General features: G+C 35.8%; 1 protein-coding gene across 1 annotated transcript in view; it reads right to left on the bottom strand.

Moving 5' to 3' along the window:
- Nucleotides 1–18,238, bottom strand: part of Sox15 (Sox box protein 15) — a 171,650-nt gene that overhangs the window by 115,039 nt on the left and 38,373 nt on the right. Inside the window, exon 3 of the mRNA XM_073092109.1 lies at nt 17,821–18,209. Within this exon, the coding sequence (XP_072948210.1) occupies nt 17,821–18,209 (389 nt within the window). The remainder of the gene's footprint in view (nt 1–17,820; nt 18,210–18,238) is intronic.

Here is an 18,238-nt window from a genome sequence, read left to right as displayed (position 1 = left end):
TATTATAAAGAGGAAAACTTTGTTTGTTTGTTTGATTGTAATGAATAGGCCCAAAAACTACTGGACCGATTTTAAAAATTCTTTCACCATTCGAAAGCTACATTAAGAAAATAGAAGTAGGTAACGAGGATGCAGTTCACCTGATGGTAAGTGGTTACAGCCACCCATGGATATTTGTAACCGACTCCAGATAGGATTGAAGTCTTATCTGAGGTCGGCCATAGACGCGTAATTTCCTCTGAGGACTAAGTTGGATCGCCTCGGATAAGAAGTCTCCCTTACCACATTTTAAACCAAAACTAGCAGCACTTTGATACGTCTTCTACCAATTGTAGTTTCGAAATCATTTTAAGCATTTTGTTTCATAATTACTCGTTATATAATTTATCTAACGTTCAAAAATTTGACTATCCAATCATGTGAAAAGTATTAATAAAACAGTGTTTATTAAAACCACTTCAAAATGATCTCCATCTAACTATTGTTAAGCATAATAAATTTCGGCGACCTTTATTTATTTATTTATTTTAGACACAACAACAGCATAACATACAAACATTCATATAAGTAACATTCACAAGATATAGGCCAGTATGCATGCCACTTACTGGGAGTGTACAACAATCGCCAAATTTGAGACATGTTATTGAGAAAAAAAAAAGTAATAAACACATATTAAGTACATACATATGTGACCTTGTAATTAATAACAAATAATTGATTATTTATTCGTATGTTCGAACGAGGAAGACGCAACGCAGATTTTCCTCCGAGCCCACCTCCCATGATGATTGACCCTCCAAAGATTTCTTATACCGCACACACTACACTTATTTACCACATAATACACTCTATTACATAGTCACAAGAGCGATACGACGCAAAGATTCGTATTAATAGCAGATGAAACAAACGGAATTAATTGTATTATTATAGGCACGTGTATAGAATTATAATTTGGTGGTCGGTTGCTTTTTGTGTTTCTCGGAAGGCGTAAGGATGCTATCACATCGAGCTTCGATCCACGATCATGATGATCGACGTTGATCGTATTGTGCGGTAGCTTTGCTTTTTTATATAATATAGGAGTAGCAGACGAGCATACAGTCCACCTGATGGTAAGTGGCTACTGCCGCCTATTAACATCTGTAATCAACCCCAGATAGGATTGGATATTCCTACCTGATATCGTCCAGAGATGTGGCGCTACTCCCGAGGACTAAGCTGGAACGCCTCGGAAAAGTATGTCGCCCTTACCATACCCTTCAAACCAGAGAACAGTAGCGTTTAACACTGCTGTTATTAGGCAGAAATAGGTGTGGCAATGGTGCCTCCGGAACCAAACCACAAAGGATTCTAGCACCTTCAGATATTTTAAACGACGAGTAATAATTATCGTCCGTAATTGTTTCAATCACCGATCGATTGTCGGTCGATCTTCAAGGAGCCAAAACCAAACCAATCGACCAGTGTGCCAGCACCCTTATATTATTCAATACGAGTTTCGGCCCAAACATTCGTAGAACTACCTAGGTACTAGAATTTGTAACCTAGATTACCAGTAGAATTAATTGAGTACCCACAAATAGTTTGTTTTTTGCACTGTATATCAATTCGTGCCTATTTAGGAGCCGCAACCTACTTAGTTCAAATATTTGCTTGAAGACAAATTACGTGAAGTTTTTATCTGGGTTCATTTCAAAGCCTACTAGATTCCTATTTCCACCTCTGTTTGCTAATGCGAATACCTTTTTAATTAATAAACCATAGAATAATGATTAAAATGTGCTGAAACGCAGCGGTGACACTTCAATAATGTCTTTTTAGGGTTCCGTACCCAAAGGGTAAAAACGGAACCCTACTACTAAGATTCCGCTGTCTGTCCGTCTGTTACAGGGCTATATCTCCGGAACCGTAATAGATAGACACATGATTTTTTTACAGAGGATGCATAACGGTGGCCATAAGAAATACTAAAAATAAAATAAAGTTGTATATTAAAGGGGGTCTCCATATAACAAACCGGATTTTTTCGGTATTTTTCGATCTAACTGTTTTATGACACAAAAATAGATGGCGTTGGGGTGATGATGAATGATACGTAATGATACGTAAACAACGTATAATAAAATTTAAATAACTATATAAAAATATGTTTTATGGTTCTTATTGGTATTTATTATAATACCAGTTATAGTAGTAAATGGATAATAAATATTTCAACCGTCTTATTATACTAATAAAACGGTTAAACAGTTAGATCGAAAAATGCCGAATAATATCGATGTGTTGTATGGAGACCTTATTTAATATTCAACTTTAATTTATCTTTAGTTGTTGTTATAGCGGCCACCGTTATGCATTCTCTGTAAAAAAATCATGTATCTATCTATTACGGTTTCGGAGATAAAACCCTGTGACAGACGGACAGACAGCGAAGTCTTAGTAATAGGGTTCCGTTTTTAACCTATAGGTACGGAACCCTAAAAATAACTGTTCTCGTAGCCCTTCCTTAAATATCACATACCACCAAATATCTAGACCGCCACTTTGACTAATTATTTGTCACATGACAACTGTATAAAATAAAACGAACACGTCTGATACCTACCGCGTTAGTCAGTCCGTTGACTCATGTCCATTACTTTTACAATTATATTGTTGAAATTATATTTTAAATTTATTTGCATTATTAATACGTGAATAAGTCAGAGGTACGTTATATAATTATGTAGCTAAGGTTTATTTAAATAAAGCGTGTATTTACGTATTTACTTATAACGTGACACAACCGTGTAGATATTTTTTTTTATAATATAGGCGTAGCAGACGGGCATGCAGTCCACCTAGTATTAAGTGGCTACTGCCGCTCATGGATATCCGCAATGAACGCCTGATAGGATTAGATTTCGACCTCAGATTGACCAGATGCGTTGCTACTGAGGGCTAAGTTGGAACGACTCGGAAACGTACCTATATCTTCCCTACCACGCCCCAAAGAACAGTACCCTTACCATGAGTTTTCTCGTTTTGACTAATATGACTGTTTTGGTATTTGTTTACGTATTTGCCCATACAAATTGCAATCAGCGGCCCTAGCGGATTGTATCAGAAAAAGTGTCAGTAACGTAACATTAAATGTCTAAATTGACAAAATGGCTGATATGTTTGTCTCTTTTTTGCGAACATGTGAGGCAGTCAAAAAGACTTGACTTATTGTTACCTTTACTCAGTCTTCTGAAGCAAACAGAACAGAATAATGGATTGAGTAAACGTAACGTAAAATTGTGGGATGATTTGAAAGCTCATGGTAAGGGTACAGTAGACTTTTTCAGGTTCAGGTAAAATCTGTTCGATATGGAGTCCTACAAGTCCAGAGACCACATAGATTATGATCAAATTGAAGGTGGTGAAACCTTGTGGCACACCACTGCCTATTAACAGCAATGTTAAGCGCTGCTGTGTTCTGGTTTGAAGGGATAAAGGATACATATAGATACTTTTCCGAGGCATTCCAACTTACCACTCAGGGGTAGCGGTAATTAGAGAATCTGGTCTCGTCTGGGGTTGGTTGCAGTGTCCATGGGCGGCAGTAACCACTTACCATCAGGTGGACTGTATGCACATCTACTACTTCTTTTGCTACTCCAATTTTATAAAAACACATAAATCAAAAACGTATCGTGATTACACTTAATAAAAGCGAATAACTTAAGAAAAGCCACAAATCATATAATTAAACTACACCCAAACAAGCTTATCAGAGACATTTCCCACTAAATGCTTGTCCTATCTTGCACAAGCGGCCATTTTGGGCCAAAGACCAGTTTTTACCGCTCTACATAAGGCACTGGTCTTTATGGTAATATTATATTAATCTCGGAGCGTATAACGAATAAATCATACTTTTTGTACGATGACACGTTATGAAAATTTAATAAAGGAGAAACCGGTAGTTTTTTGGTCGAAAATGATTGAATTTGATAATCGTTTAATGATTGGGCTTTTGATTTTTTATTAATAAATGTACATTTTGAAACTATGTTTCTTGTCCAGAGGTAGCTGGTTCGATTCTCGGCAAAGTAGACATCTAAACGGGATGGTGTTTGAATGGTCTATGAATCTTACAACACTAGTAAATTTTGTGTATGTTTACCTAAGTCTCTATATTTCTTTTATTTATGTATTTTTACATTTTAATTTCCAAAAATTAACTTCATTCGATTAAATATTTATTATATAAATTCATTTATGTCTGTTTGTTTTATGGACTTGGTAAACGTTTTAATCATTATTGATAGAACTTTTAGATAAATACTTACCAACTCAAGGTGGTACACGTGTAACACCAGAAAACAGACCTTGTATACCAAGTACACAAAATGTATCACGATTGGAAGGAATAAATAAATAACATTTTTTAGCCTTAGCGGTGACCCGCGGTGCACATACTCATAAATCTCATTTAATATTAACAGCAATTTATAACATTTTGAGTGCATTTTTATACTCTTAAGTGATATGTCACTGAGTTGGTTATTTTGACGTCTTAATAGGTATTTCCTCTTTTTTTTTATAATTATACCTAAACGATGAGGCAGACGGGCTACCTGATGGAAAGTAGTCACCGTCGCCTATGGACATTTGCAACACCAGAGGAGTCGCCAACGCATCACCGGCTTTGAAGGAGAGCTCTTTTTACACCTTTTTTGAAGAACCCCATGTCATAGCGCGCCGGGAATACCTCAGAAGGAAGTTCTTAATAGGTATTTTAACTATTTCTTAAGTAAAAGACCGCCGGTTTTCCTTAGACTTAAAATATTGTAATTGCTAACTAAAAACTTATTTTATGAAAAATAAATAGGTAATAATGAGGTATAATGTATTCTGATATTTGTGAAAGAATTTTCAAAATCTGATTAGTAGTCCGAAAATAAACCCATACCGAAAAAGGGTTTATCCGTTCTTCGCCTTGGACTATTGCAGATTAATAAGCAAGTGAAAATTACGAAAATGGAAAAATCGAAATTCGCCGGAGATTCGAACCTCAAACTCCCATTAAAAGGCCAAATATCAAATTATATGCCTAACAATTCTCTGACTTTCAGAAAAGTAATTATCATAAAAACAAAAATCCAGTCTGCTTCAAATTATGAATTTGTCACTCCCGCAATTTAGATGAATTCAACGACACCATTAGTTAAAAACCGTCAAGCCGTTTGGGCTGCAGAGCGCCAAAGAATGAGACGTACATACATACAAATATAGTCTTGAAAAACAGTCCCCTCTGTAGTCGAGTAAAAAATATAAGTTCTGAAGGTGGTAGAACCCTTTGTGGTTCGACTCCGGCGGCACCACCGCCACACCTATTTCTACCTAATAACAGCAGTGTTAGGCGCTGCTGTGTTCCGTTTTGAAGGGTGTGGTAAGGGAGACAGACTTTTCCGAGGCGTTCCAGCTTAGTCCTCAGGGGTAGCGGCGTATCTGTGGCCGATCTAATCCTATCTGGGTTTGATTACAGATGTCCATGGGCGGCAGTAGCCACTTACCATCAGGTGGACTGCATGCTCGTCTGCTACTCCTATATTATAAAAAAAATAAAAATAAATAAATATAAGTACCTACTAATCCACGAGCGTTAAAATTACTTCCATTAGCACGCAGGCAGTTGCGTAAGCGGAAGTGCGAACTCCTATCACACTACGACCTAACTTAACTAACTTAACTAACCTTTTCGGCACTAAATATTTTCAAATATAAATTCATAAGTACAATGAATTAAATATTTCATATACAGGGTGAATTTTTTACGGGCCTTCAGGGCCAAATCCCAAACTATAAGGATTAGCGAAAAATTCTGAAATGAGTTACGAGGCCGATTTTGATAAAAACTAAAACTGCATCATTACTTTTTTAATGTCTTTTCCATAGCCGGGTATCGAACGAGTTCATTTTGAGAAAAATACACCCTCTACATTAGTCCACTATCTAATAGTGTTGCTTATAAGGATTAAATTCTGGAAAGTAATGATAAATGACAAACTAATGGAAAAGCCTCAATTTTAAGAAAATAGTGGTACCACGGGCGGCAGTAGCCACTTACAATCAGGTAGATTGCATACTGGTCTGCTACTACGATATTAAAAAAAAAAATGTGAGCCGTCACGGGACGCCTGGCAGATGTGAAACATCGACATTATTTTGTAAAAGTAATATGCAGAAAAGAACATATTGTGATAGGAACTAAATATGTCATAATGATAAAATAAAATATTACGATTTTTTTCCAGATAACGATGACTAAATATTGAATAAACATTTATTTTCATTGAATACAAAAATTTACGAATTTATTTCAAGTCGATTGCGCATGGCGACGCGTCGCCACATCGTACACACTACTGTATATAGACTGTATATATATACCATCGTATAGCATGGCATGCGTCGCCACGCCAGAAATCGGTTTTACGTGCGGCTATAGATGTTTCACATCAAAAATGTTTTTTTGATTGAATTCTGAACGTTTAACTGGTTTAAGAGTTTTGACTACAACATCTTATATATAAAATTCTCGTGTCACAATGTTAGTTACCGTACTCTTCCGAAACGGCTTTACTGATTTTCACCAAATTTTATATGCATATTCAGTAGGTCTGAGAATCGGCTATCTATTTTTCAAACCCCTGAGTGATAAGTGATATCTCCCTTAACATTTTTTTATTTATATGGCAACACAACGTTTGCCGGGTCAGCTAGTATGTTTATAACATGAAGTATCTGTATAGCTAACCTTGATTACATAGGAACCACGACCCTACTAGTTCCAATATCATTACACGTAGCTACTGACCTTGGTCTATCCTTCTTTATTAATTGGCTAAATTGCCCTCCATTTAAGGAGGGGCCATGCACGATAATGACATCCTTGTGGCCGCTCTACGGTGTACATACTGACTGCCCTTAATTAGATTGAATCATTGGACTTGATAGGTATTTACTGTGTTCTTGTAATTGAAGTGGCAATCGTTTGCAGTTTCTTATGGAAAATGGCTCATGCCGCCCATGGATATTTGTAATCAACCCCAGATAAGTGTCATATCTGAGTCATAGATGCTACCCCAGAGAACTGCATTCCCTCCTAGAGGGATGAGATTGCCTTATATGTAAGTAAAAAGGCCCCTGCGATCGAAATTTTGAAGGTAGTAGAACCCTTTGTGATTCGTCTCCGCACTACCGCTTCCAGTTCAGGTAGGACTCTGGGGATCTGAGGTTGACTAAAAATGTTCATATGTGGTTACCGCTACCCATTATCAGGTAGACCGCATAGTCGTTTGTTTTTGCCATATTATAAAAAAAAATTAAAACTGTTTCAAGTAATAGGCGTGACGGTGTGACCTTCCTGGTTGTACCACCTTGAAGTGATGATGTTAGGTAGAAGAAATCAATTTACAACCAGAGTTATAACAAAAGTAAGTTATATTTATATTAATAACGTGTTGAAATTATTAGGTACATACGTATAGCATGAGTTGCTACTCATTCCGTTGATAAAGGTTGGGAAAACCCGAGTTGTGTTTATACGCGAATCACACTTTAAGGATTTTGTCCCACTCGGAGCTAGGAACATAAGGATATAGCATTCCTTTTCTGTAATTCAAGTAGCAGTGATAGCGTGGTGGAAACTCGACACACAGAAAAAGAAAGTATTCAAAGATATGTGGAGTCTACCAATACGCACTTGGCCAGCGCCGTGGACTATGGACTAATCCTTCTCAACCAGAGGAAACCCGTGCCCAGCAATAGGATAGCAGTAGGTTGACGTCTTGGTGTGGCGTTGGTGCATCCGAAGTCGAACCACAAAGAGTTCTACCACTTTCATCGTAAATACTTAGTAGGTATAGTAAAAAACAGAATTGATAATGTATAATAAGTATAACAACCAAAGTGTTAACAACTTTACCGCATATAGCGTCTATTCGAACACATACCTAAACATGTTTATTATGAAACTAAATAATAAAGTAAATGAAACACATCGTGGTGCCACCTAAATTATTTCCGAATACGCAATAATGAGTGTAATGCAGTATAATATGCATTTAAACTCAAATTTTAGTTTTAATTTTAGCCAAGTGGTTTGAAATTCGGTCTCGTGCTGGGGTTGCGGTGTTTAAACCCAAGCTAGCGTCATTGATATTTCGAAATCATTTGAGTATTAGAAATTATTTCGCAAGTGATATATAAGTGAATAAGTGCTTCAACGGTTCGAAAAAAAATGTCAAAGGTGTGTGAAGTCTTCCAATTCGCAATTGGAATATGGCTAAACCCCGTACTCGAAGAGTAGACCTGTGCCCAGCAGTGGGAATTGCAGTGGGAACAGTAATGATTGACGACGACGGGGCCACTTACATAACTTTGATAACTTTGAAAATGATCTGATTTGAACCTTGGACCTCCCGAATTAGAGGTCGAGTTTCTTAACCAGTAGTTCTTAAGCTGTCTGCTTTTGATAAGTGGTCACAGACACATAGATATTTGTAACACTAGAAGAGTCGCTTGCTTTGTCAGTTGACAGATATATTCTTTGCACCTCTTTTAAAAAAATACTATTTTCATGAGGTAAAGATAAATAAAATTGACCTCATTAAATGTTTTATACTTTTTTTTTCTATGCTGAAAAATTACATTATATTTATTTACTTCTAATTGTTTACATTTTAAAATAAAAATATTATGTCACAATAAAAACATAGAAATGTGAATGAGAAACTTGACTCTACGAAATGGAACAAAATGTTCAAAACAAATGATATGATCTCTAGTAGGCGACACACGAGATGTCATTATTATATATGACTTCTCCGAGTAATCGAACCCTGGTCGCTATCATGCAGTAGGCTCGTTTTAGCCGATAAACTATATACCATTATTCATTTATTTGAATAATAGTCGAGCATACTCATATCAAGGGCATCAGTCACACGATTTTATTCCTTATGTATATAAAAATATGACAATTGCTATTAAATTTCGAACAGACAGACAGTTACCGTGCTTACTATTTTCGGGCACATGCACGCTGCTTTTTTATTCAACTTTTATTTCATTAAGAGCGATACCATCAAGCCACCCACGCCGGTTCTCCAAAATGACTTGCCATATCTATGTACCTCGTACAGTCACTTACAAAAGGGTATTAGGTACCGTTACTCTCATTTCGTTTAGGGTTTGTAAAATATGGTTTAGTTTAAGGTTTTTAAAGATTGACATGTCTGTGTACTTTTGGCATACTTGCTTCGTTGTCAACCAATTACTATCCCACTGATAGGCACGTGTCTCCTCTCAAAATGAGAAGGATTAAACCATTAATTACCGTTATCCTAATTTTGATATGGAAATAACATAGAATATAAAAAGGAAACACAGACGATTTTTTTTTTCCAAAGTGTCTATTTATATCTATGTATTGCAATTTTTGCAGTATATCAATACTCGCACAGAGACGATATATTGATTTCCATTTATTGACGTCACACAATTAGTAAACATGTACTATTTCTTTGTTGTGGTGGAACAATTTAAAAATATGATATTTATATTTTCAATATGACTTGTTTATTATAACTTATAAGGAAACAATTATACCTAATTGTCACTATGCAGATGTTATTAAAACTACTTACAGATTTTTTTACCACCGCACATGAAATAGTAGACATTTAAACTTGGTGGAACCCTTTTCAGTTCAACTCCGAAGGCACCATCACCACACCCATTTGTACCTAACAACAGTGTTAAACGATGCTGTGTTCAGCTTTGAAGGGTGTGGTAAGGAACGTACTAATCTTTCGTGAATTCAACGGGTTTTAATAAAAAACAGGCAGACATACTTATACGAAGCGTTCTAACTTAGTCCAAACGTAAAAACGCATCTGTGGTTGACCTCAGATAGGACTTATCTTATCTGGGATTGATTACAGAGCGACAGTACTTTTATATAATTAAAAAGACAAACTAAATTATTGATGTAAATTGTATGAATCATCGTAATTCGATAATAAACCATAACACAGGAAGGATACAGGTGTGATGCAGGAATTTCCATCTGTAATTTCAAAATGTAGGAACTCCTACAAGGAAATATTTGAAAAGTATAACTTGGTATTTAGTTAATGTACTCATCTACAGATGTACATAAAATATTTATGTACTTCACTTACATTTTTAACATTTAAATGTATGTAGGTATATATTGTACGTCTTATTTTTTGTTACGCCCATAGTTGAAATAGCTTGACGCATTTTAACATATGAGGTGTCGTTGGATTCGTCTAAATTGTGGGAGTGACAATTAATTTTAGGAGATTTAATTTTTAGGTAGTTTTTTATTTCTATAATTACTATTTGCGTATAGTCTTTCAGGGAAAATCATTTTAACCTCACAGCCAGATCCAGTTTTTAATTAATAAACCAACAATTTTTATTGTGAAAATTTATTTATCTGTAGATATTTAATTCGAATTGGAATAAGTGAAATAAATGTTTCTACCCTACCTTTTTAACAATCACAAATTAATTGTTTAATTTATTCTTAATATTATTTATTTATATTTATGTTTAATATGAACTACATTTTATGTGTATTTATATCTAAATCACTACCTCTTTATTACAAATTAATTGTAAAATGTATACTATAGTTATTTATTTATTAAATATTTATTTTTAATATGAACTACATATTATTTGTCTTTACATCTAAATCACTTGTGTGCCCGTCTGTCCAAGTAACGTTCAGTCATTGTGTTGAGTTCGTGTCCTCTACTCCGGTCTTGGAGAAAGTCTAAGGTCAGAGTAATTATAACAGCGCCAAATGTTGCTGTTTACGAAACTTATTTATATTTTGGACCCCACATTTGTGTTGTATAGTCCCCGCCAAACTGCTTGTCCGCTGTGAAGTTGTTTCGAGCAGGTAGTCGACATTTGTAAATAATCCGCGACAGAAATATAGTCTAATGTTCTATATAAGTCTAAATATAGTCTAAAGACGTAATGGCCACACCAAATTTTGTTAAGTTGTAGTAAGTGTAATAATATTGAAGTTGCAAATGATTATGTAGTCCAACTAACGATAAGTGAGTTACCATGGATATCTGTAATAACCCCAGATAAGATCAGATTCCTACCTGAGGTCGGTCACAGATAACTTGCTACTCCTGAGGACTAAGTTGCAATCGCTCAGATAAATATGTCTCCCTTACCACACCCTTCAAAACCAGAACACAGCAGCCCCTAAAACTGTTGTTAAAAGGCAGAAGTAGGTTTGGCGGTGGTGCCTACGGAATCGAATCACAGAGGATCCTACCATCAAAATGTCGAATATCTAATTTCAAAAAATCAAACATATCTAGAATTTTGACCCCTCCACAACTTCATAAATCGAACTTCATACTAAAGTACTCCACAAACACAAGAAAAATAAAACAAAATTATTATAATCACGAACTAAGAGTAACATGTAAACAATTGACGCAACTGTGACGTGGTGTTGCGTCATCAGGCATAACGTCTAAACTGGGGCTTTACTACAGTTAACTATAGTTATACCTATTACGGTATAGAAATTAAGTCACTGTAGACACTAACTTTTTATGATAGAGGAGTAGCAGACGAGCATGCAGTCTACCTGATGGTAAGTGGCTACTGCCGCCCATGGACATAGTAATCAACCCCAGATAGGATTATATATTCCTTGATGTCGGCCACAGATGCGCCGCTACCCCTGAGTACTAAGCTAGAACGCCTCGGAAAAGTATATCCTTACCACACCCTTCAAAGCAGAACACAGCAGCGCTTAGGGCTGCTGGTATGAGGCAGAAATAGGTGTAGCGGTCACCGGAGTCGAACCACAAAGGGCTCTACCACCATCGACCTACGTTCTGTTTTTCCTCACCGGTAAAAAGAGAGGAAAGAAAATAATTAAAAAATCTTCCAAATAATAAATTATTTCAAATACATACTTACAAAATTAAAAAAAAAATCGCGTACTAGGGTTCAAACCCTGGACCTTAACTGGTAATCCATTCATACCATTACGGCTAATTATAATTTAAATCTGATTATATTTTACTCCGCGTCAATTATGAACGCAAACGTCTTAGTCAATGGGTTTTTCAGGCCGTTCTATATTAGAAGTACAATGCAACACCGCAAATGACGTGTATTATATACGTAAATAATAACGTCAAAACATACATTACGTATTCAGACGTTTACCTAACACTTAAGTATGTATTAGATACGTTGTCCCTGTAGTCCCGGGACAAGAATAGGGCTACGGTAACCCCTGCCTGTCGTAGGAGGCGATTAAAAGGGGCTTCCGGGTTTGCGAGCGGCAAGAGTGGGAGCTCGAACCGTCCAGCAAGTGAACCCGGGGAGGACAATCGTATACCGTCGTAAACATCAGTTGTGCGGGAGGAGCGTAAATTGCTTCCCCCAGAGCAGAGCCTGATAGGGCATCGCGCTTGGAGGACTCCGGTTATGTTCCGCCAGAGATCCCGGAGATGTGCTTGCACATCTGTTATCAACCCCAGATAAGATTTAAATCCTACATGAGGTCGGCTGTGTATGTGAGAAACAATGATAAGATCTTCCTATCTTTAATTTATCTACAAGATGTGGTAAAGTACTAGTCCTCAGGCAGAATACCAATCTTATTTGGTGTTGATTACGCATCCATCGAAGACAGCAACTTACCATCAGATACCCTGCACGCTATTCTAATTCAGTATCAAAAAACAAAATTACAGTTTCAGAATTTACACCACAGATTCTTTAATCCATAAAAGCCTATCCATTTACTTTAATTCTCTATTCATTATTATAATTACGAAAAGATATAATTTACTACAGGATCCGAAGGGTTCTTTCGTCAATACCAATCGTAACTTACTGTACCGAACCCTTACATATGCGAACCGGAAAAACATGCCACAGCTAAAGACGATATGTCCACAGACTTCATATGACGTAGAAATGGCAATTGATAAAGCCTTTTTGAAATGAAATGAATTATATTTATTTTATATAGGCCTACAGAGGCACTTACAAATTGTCAGTTAATATATTTTTGTTAAACTATTACCGGATCGGAACGCGACTCAACTTAAAAGACTCGATATGAAACTTTATAAACCATATAAGTTAAGAGGCTTAACCTATCAAACTTGATAATAACATTTTAAACTACATAAACTAGGGGGTTTCCCGTATTTTTGTTTTTATTTTATTGGTGATTAAGAGGCCAGTGAAGTTATAGATATCAATAATAGGCCTTTAAAACTTATCCCTCTATATCACTGGAGAAGCATTATCTACACTAATATTATAAAGAGGAAAACTTTGTTTATTTGTTTGGTTGTAATGAATAGGCTCAAAAACTACTGTACCGATTTTAAAAACTCTTTCACCATTCGAAAGCTACATTATCCACGAGTAGCATAGGCTATATTTTATATGAAATATATTTGATAAGTAGATTTTGAGGGGGTACAAAGTTTGCCGGGTCAGCTAGTGTGATATATTGTAAAGCTCTTTCAAATTTGTGGTCAGAAACCTGTCACCAGCCTCGGGACGAAGGTACAAACTATTTAATATCGTTTAAAAAATATGCATGCATTTAACGACCTTATTTTATCAACGAAAATTAAGACTAGAAGCGTTGGGTCTGTAAAAATCTCTTATCACCAGAAACAAAACCAAAAACAGTACAATCAGAATTTCCTAATACCTTATTGCGCATGAAGACTAATTAAAACGCCGTCTTCAGACAGGACATGTGTCACCTCTACTCAAAATAAGAATTCACTTGGAGTTGGAACATACTATGTTGCCTTTGAAGGCCAATTAAAACGCCGCCTTCAAAAAGGACGTCACCTCTGCGCATTAGCAGCTCTATGGCCAGCGGCTTCATTTTTCAATCTTGGCTGAGGGACATTTTAATTAAGTTGTTAGCAATCGTCCGTACTACCCTAGCCTTTTAAGATCACAGAATGCAATACGGAATTATTGACACTAATAAGGAATTATGTTGCGGTCCTTAGTGGGGATTTTTTACTCAATTTTCTACTTTGAGATACTTTTGCTGATATACTGATGGTATACAGCGTGTTGATTTTCGGATTTTTTTTATATTTTTGTACGGTATTTTTCTTAAGATTTCTTTTTTATTTTTGGACCAAAAAATGACACTCTACTTCTATCGCTCTCACGTGGACTTTTCCTGTGTCCTGCGTGCACACATACAGGACGAATACGTAAACACCTAGACCCAGATCGAACGGTTAAATGCGTCATTTAGATATCTGTATAGTCGGAAATCGAACTTGGAACCCGGTGTCAAATCAGCCTGTAATACCACGCGAGTCAGACAATAAACTAGTACCCAAAAATAAGTTTATTTCCATTACTTATCCTCCGGCCGGAATCGAATCCGGAACCCTTTTGAGCCAGATGTCGTGGACACTAAACCACATATCTCACTCGTGAATATAATACTTTAAATAAGGTCTTAACTCGAACACTTATTTTTATTTAAGACGTAATTTTATAGCTTGTCTGTGAGTTACAGAATAGGAATTGAATTTGGAAATAAGTTACTTAATTAACTTTTAACTGTTCCTATGTTTTATTTTCTAACACCTACAAGAACAGTTAATAAAATAAATTAGCTCAAATTTTAACCATACCATTCCAAATTACGAAATATTTTAGACCCAATCAACATTAAATACCACACATACCATAAAATACTCAGCATGTATATATAATGACTATAATGAGTAACAACTTAGTTTTTACTTCATCTAGCAACCCACTTTTGACGCGTTCACTAAAAAATATTCCTAAGAATTTTTGTGCAATTATAGATTCCTCGACCATATTTAATATGGAGTGATATTCTCCATTAAGAACACCTAATTATGTATAACTATTAGTGACCGCGGCTTCGCCCGTTATTTAAAAAATAATATGACATACATGTAACTGAATATTTGTACCTACTTAGAAACTTTCGTGGGCTCATGCACAACAACTTTGCTAAAGATCATCACATGATCTAATGCATAGTTTACGATTCTATAAAGACGCCGGTAAAATTCTATAAGGTTCCGGTCTGACGCGCAGAGGGTCCCGGGTTCGATCCCCGGCCAGACAGATATCTAAATGATGAATTTAGATTTCTGTTTCTAGGTCTGGGTGTTTGTGTATTTGTCTATGTGTGTGTCCATGACACCCACTCACAGGGAATCCTAGTGTGGGGCTGTGAGTGTAGAAAGCGTTTATTCATTTATTTATAAAGGACATATAGACAAACATTCATTTTTATATACACGGATCATACAACACGTTAAAAGTTATGCACACTATAAATAATGAATGATAAAAACGTATTAATTTATGATGATATGAATAAGTTTTAGTCAGTTCATGTGAAGATAAGTGGTGTACTTGTAAATGAAATTCCCGTAAACATATAGTAATGGTTAGAGAAGGAAGTTACTCTTCCCTTACGATGAGATTTTACGTTTTGACATATATGGCCATTTTGGTATTTGTTTACGTATTTGCCTTAGCGGATTATATCAGAACTTGGAAATTGTATGGACCACTTCAGTTTTATTTTGATTAAACAATCCAGATAGAACTGAAGTCGTATTTGAGGTCGGCTCTAGATGTGTTTTTACCTCTGAAGACTCAAATGGAAGTGTATCTTCTCACAATTACCACACCCTTTAAATCAGAACACAGCGGTGTTACTTCCGTGACGAAAGACAAAGGGCTCTACCACGAGTTTTCCCTTTTTTATTTTAAAACTAAAGTAAATTCGTTTATTCTATTATAGTATTTTAAATTATTCTTCTATTCTATTCTATTAAAAGAGAAAAAAAGTTTTATTTTTAATTATATTTTCAGTTTAAGTTCACCATTACTGTTACAACATTTTTTTTTTCAAATCAAATCAAATCAATTTTTTGTTCTTTACAGAGCACTTTTTGAATGTCAATACAACTACCACCACTTCACAAGGTGTTTCGTTATGGAGAAGAAGCGGCGAAAGAAACTCCATAACACACATCTTTTAAAATAGTACATTACGATACGAGGACGAAAAATTTTTTTCTGACAAGTGTGAGTTTGCAGGCCGAGCCGCAGGCGAGGACTGCAATCACACGAGTCAGAAAAACATTTTTCGTCCGCGTGTTGTATAAAATTTTATATTACGGGGTCGGAAATGGGGGTTTAGCGCACGCGAAGCGTGCGTAAAACGTCAATTTACGCACGCCGTGATATAAAAATAGTTTTTACAATGTTAAACTTAACCTAATGGTTAAGTTTAACATTGTAGTATATTTTATAACCTATGTGGTACATATTCTCTTATATTCAAAATTAATTGTATTTTAACCAATTTCACCCTAACCCTTAAGCGTCTAACCCTCATCCTATCTTAACATGTTACACCTCTAAACAAAAAAAACATGTTAAAAAAAAAACAAAACCCATAATAATTTTATGCTAATAGGATACCATGAGATAGTAACATGGTTAAGAATTTTCAAAACTGGTCGTTTCGTACATTTGAATTTCAAATGCCTGTAGTGAGGATTGCCTTTATGCTGACTCATTGTAGAGGTCTATGGTCCTGTCTATGGTTTAAAGGTTTTTAGTTTTTTATTTATTTTGTCTATGGTTAATTTGTTAAGCGGTTGGGTATCGTTCACCGTAAGCTTATTTTAACTATTTACTTTTTGTCTATTTGTGCTCATTATTAATAATGAATCTATCTATTGTTTTGCTTGCTGAATATTGACATCGGAAAATTTCTGCATACTATATACATTTTCGCATTTCGTAGGTAAAAAAATAGATAGATAGATTATAAATAACAGACTTAAAATATATTATAAAATATATTTAATTAGACACTTTTTACTTGCTATGTATAGTTCAATTTAAATTAAAAAAGATCGTTTTAAAAAATCCTATTCAACCGATAGAGTTGTTGTTCAGAATAAGTAACTTCTATAAGAATACAAAAATGTATTATTGAGATGAGCCGATGAAAGATCCAGATGGTGACCTAACATGATATCATAGATTTGGTTTCATCTAAACAAGTATTGATTTGTTTAATAAAATAAAATAAGTATTCATTTGATTTAGTGAATGAGATAAATATGTTAATATGTACTTAATTTTTAAGAACTAGATGACATACAAATGTAATGCCTACATCGAGTTGGCTAAAAATGCTAAAGGAAAACAACATAAAAAAATTGTACCCACTTACGTAAAAAAATAACAAAATTGACGGATTAACGGAGAATTTGTTACAATTTGTAACAGGAAAATATGTTATTATAAAAATTAGTCATTTATTGCTCCATATTGCTCAATATGTATGGATAATGGTATGTTAAAAAAATACCTAATGCCGCATCCATATGCTCGGTATTTGTCGCAAACACGAAACCTCTACAAACGTTTGCCTTGAGGAAAAGATCGCTACAAACGATTGCGAACCTTCGCAAACTAAGTCGAACGCTCTATCCACACATTTGAATTTGTGGCGGTTCAGCAGATTTGCGGATGCGGCATTTGTCAGTGAAACTTAGGGACTTTATATGCTACAATCGCTTGCAAACCTATACAAACCGAGTCAAATGTTCTATACACACGTTTAAATTTGTAACGGTTTGGCAAACTTACGGATACGGCATACTTTAGCTTTTATGAATAGAAAAAACAACTTACCTAACATCTTGCTCAGGTCAGCATTATGTAGATCTGGGTTTTCATCAGCCAGCTTCTTCCGCTCCACCTTCGCCCACACCATGAAGGCGTTCATGGGTCTCCTTATCCTGGTCTCCTTCAGCGCTTTGGCCTGCCCCATTTTAGTCGTGAAGGGAGCTCTCGCGTATTGCTGCGTGGAGTAATCTCTGGACTCGTATGGACTCCTGTAGTCGTACTGGGTTCGGTAGTCCAAGCCGTAAGGGAGGGTGGACCATACGACCAGCTCAGGGCTGGTCTGGTCCTGGGTTGAGTCGGTGCTGTTGTCCACAGCGCCCTGGACGTATTGCTCGTAGCTCCGGTGGTAGGTCGGGGGTGATTCTGCGATTCCCGCCCCGCCAGAGTCCATCATACTGGAACAAAAATGTTTTTTAGTAACTAC

Source organism: Epargyreus clarus, unplaced genomic scaffold (assembly GCF_041222505.1).
Source record: "Epargyreus clarus isolate Ecla_fem2 unplaced genomic scaffold, WU_Ecla_fem_2.2 ptg000035l, whole genome shotgun sequence".
NCBI lineage: Eukaryota > Metazoa > Arthropoda > Insecta > Lepidoptera > Hesperiidae > Epargyreus > Epargyreus clarus.
Note: the sequence above shows the minus strand (reverse complement) of the source record. Positions and strands in the feature narration are given on the sequence as shown.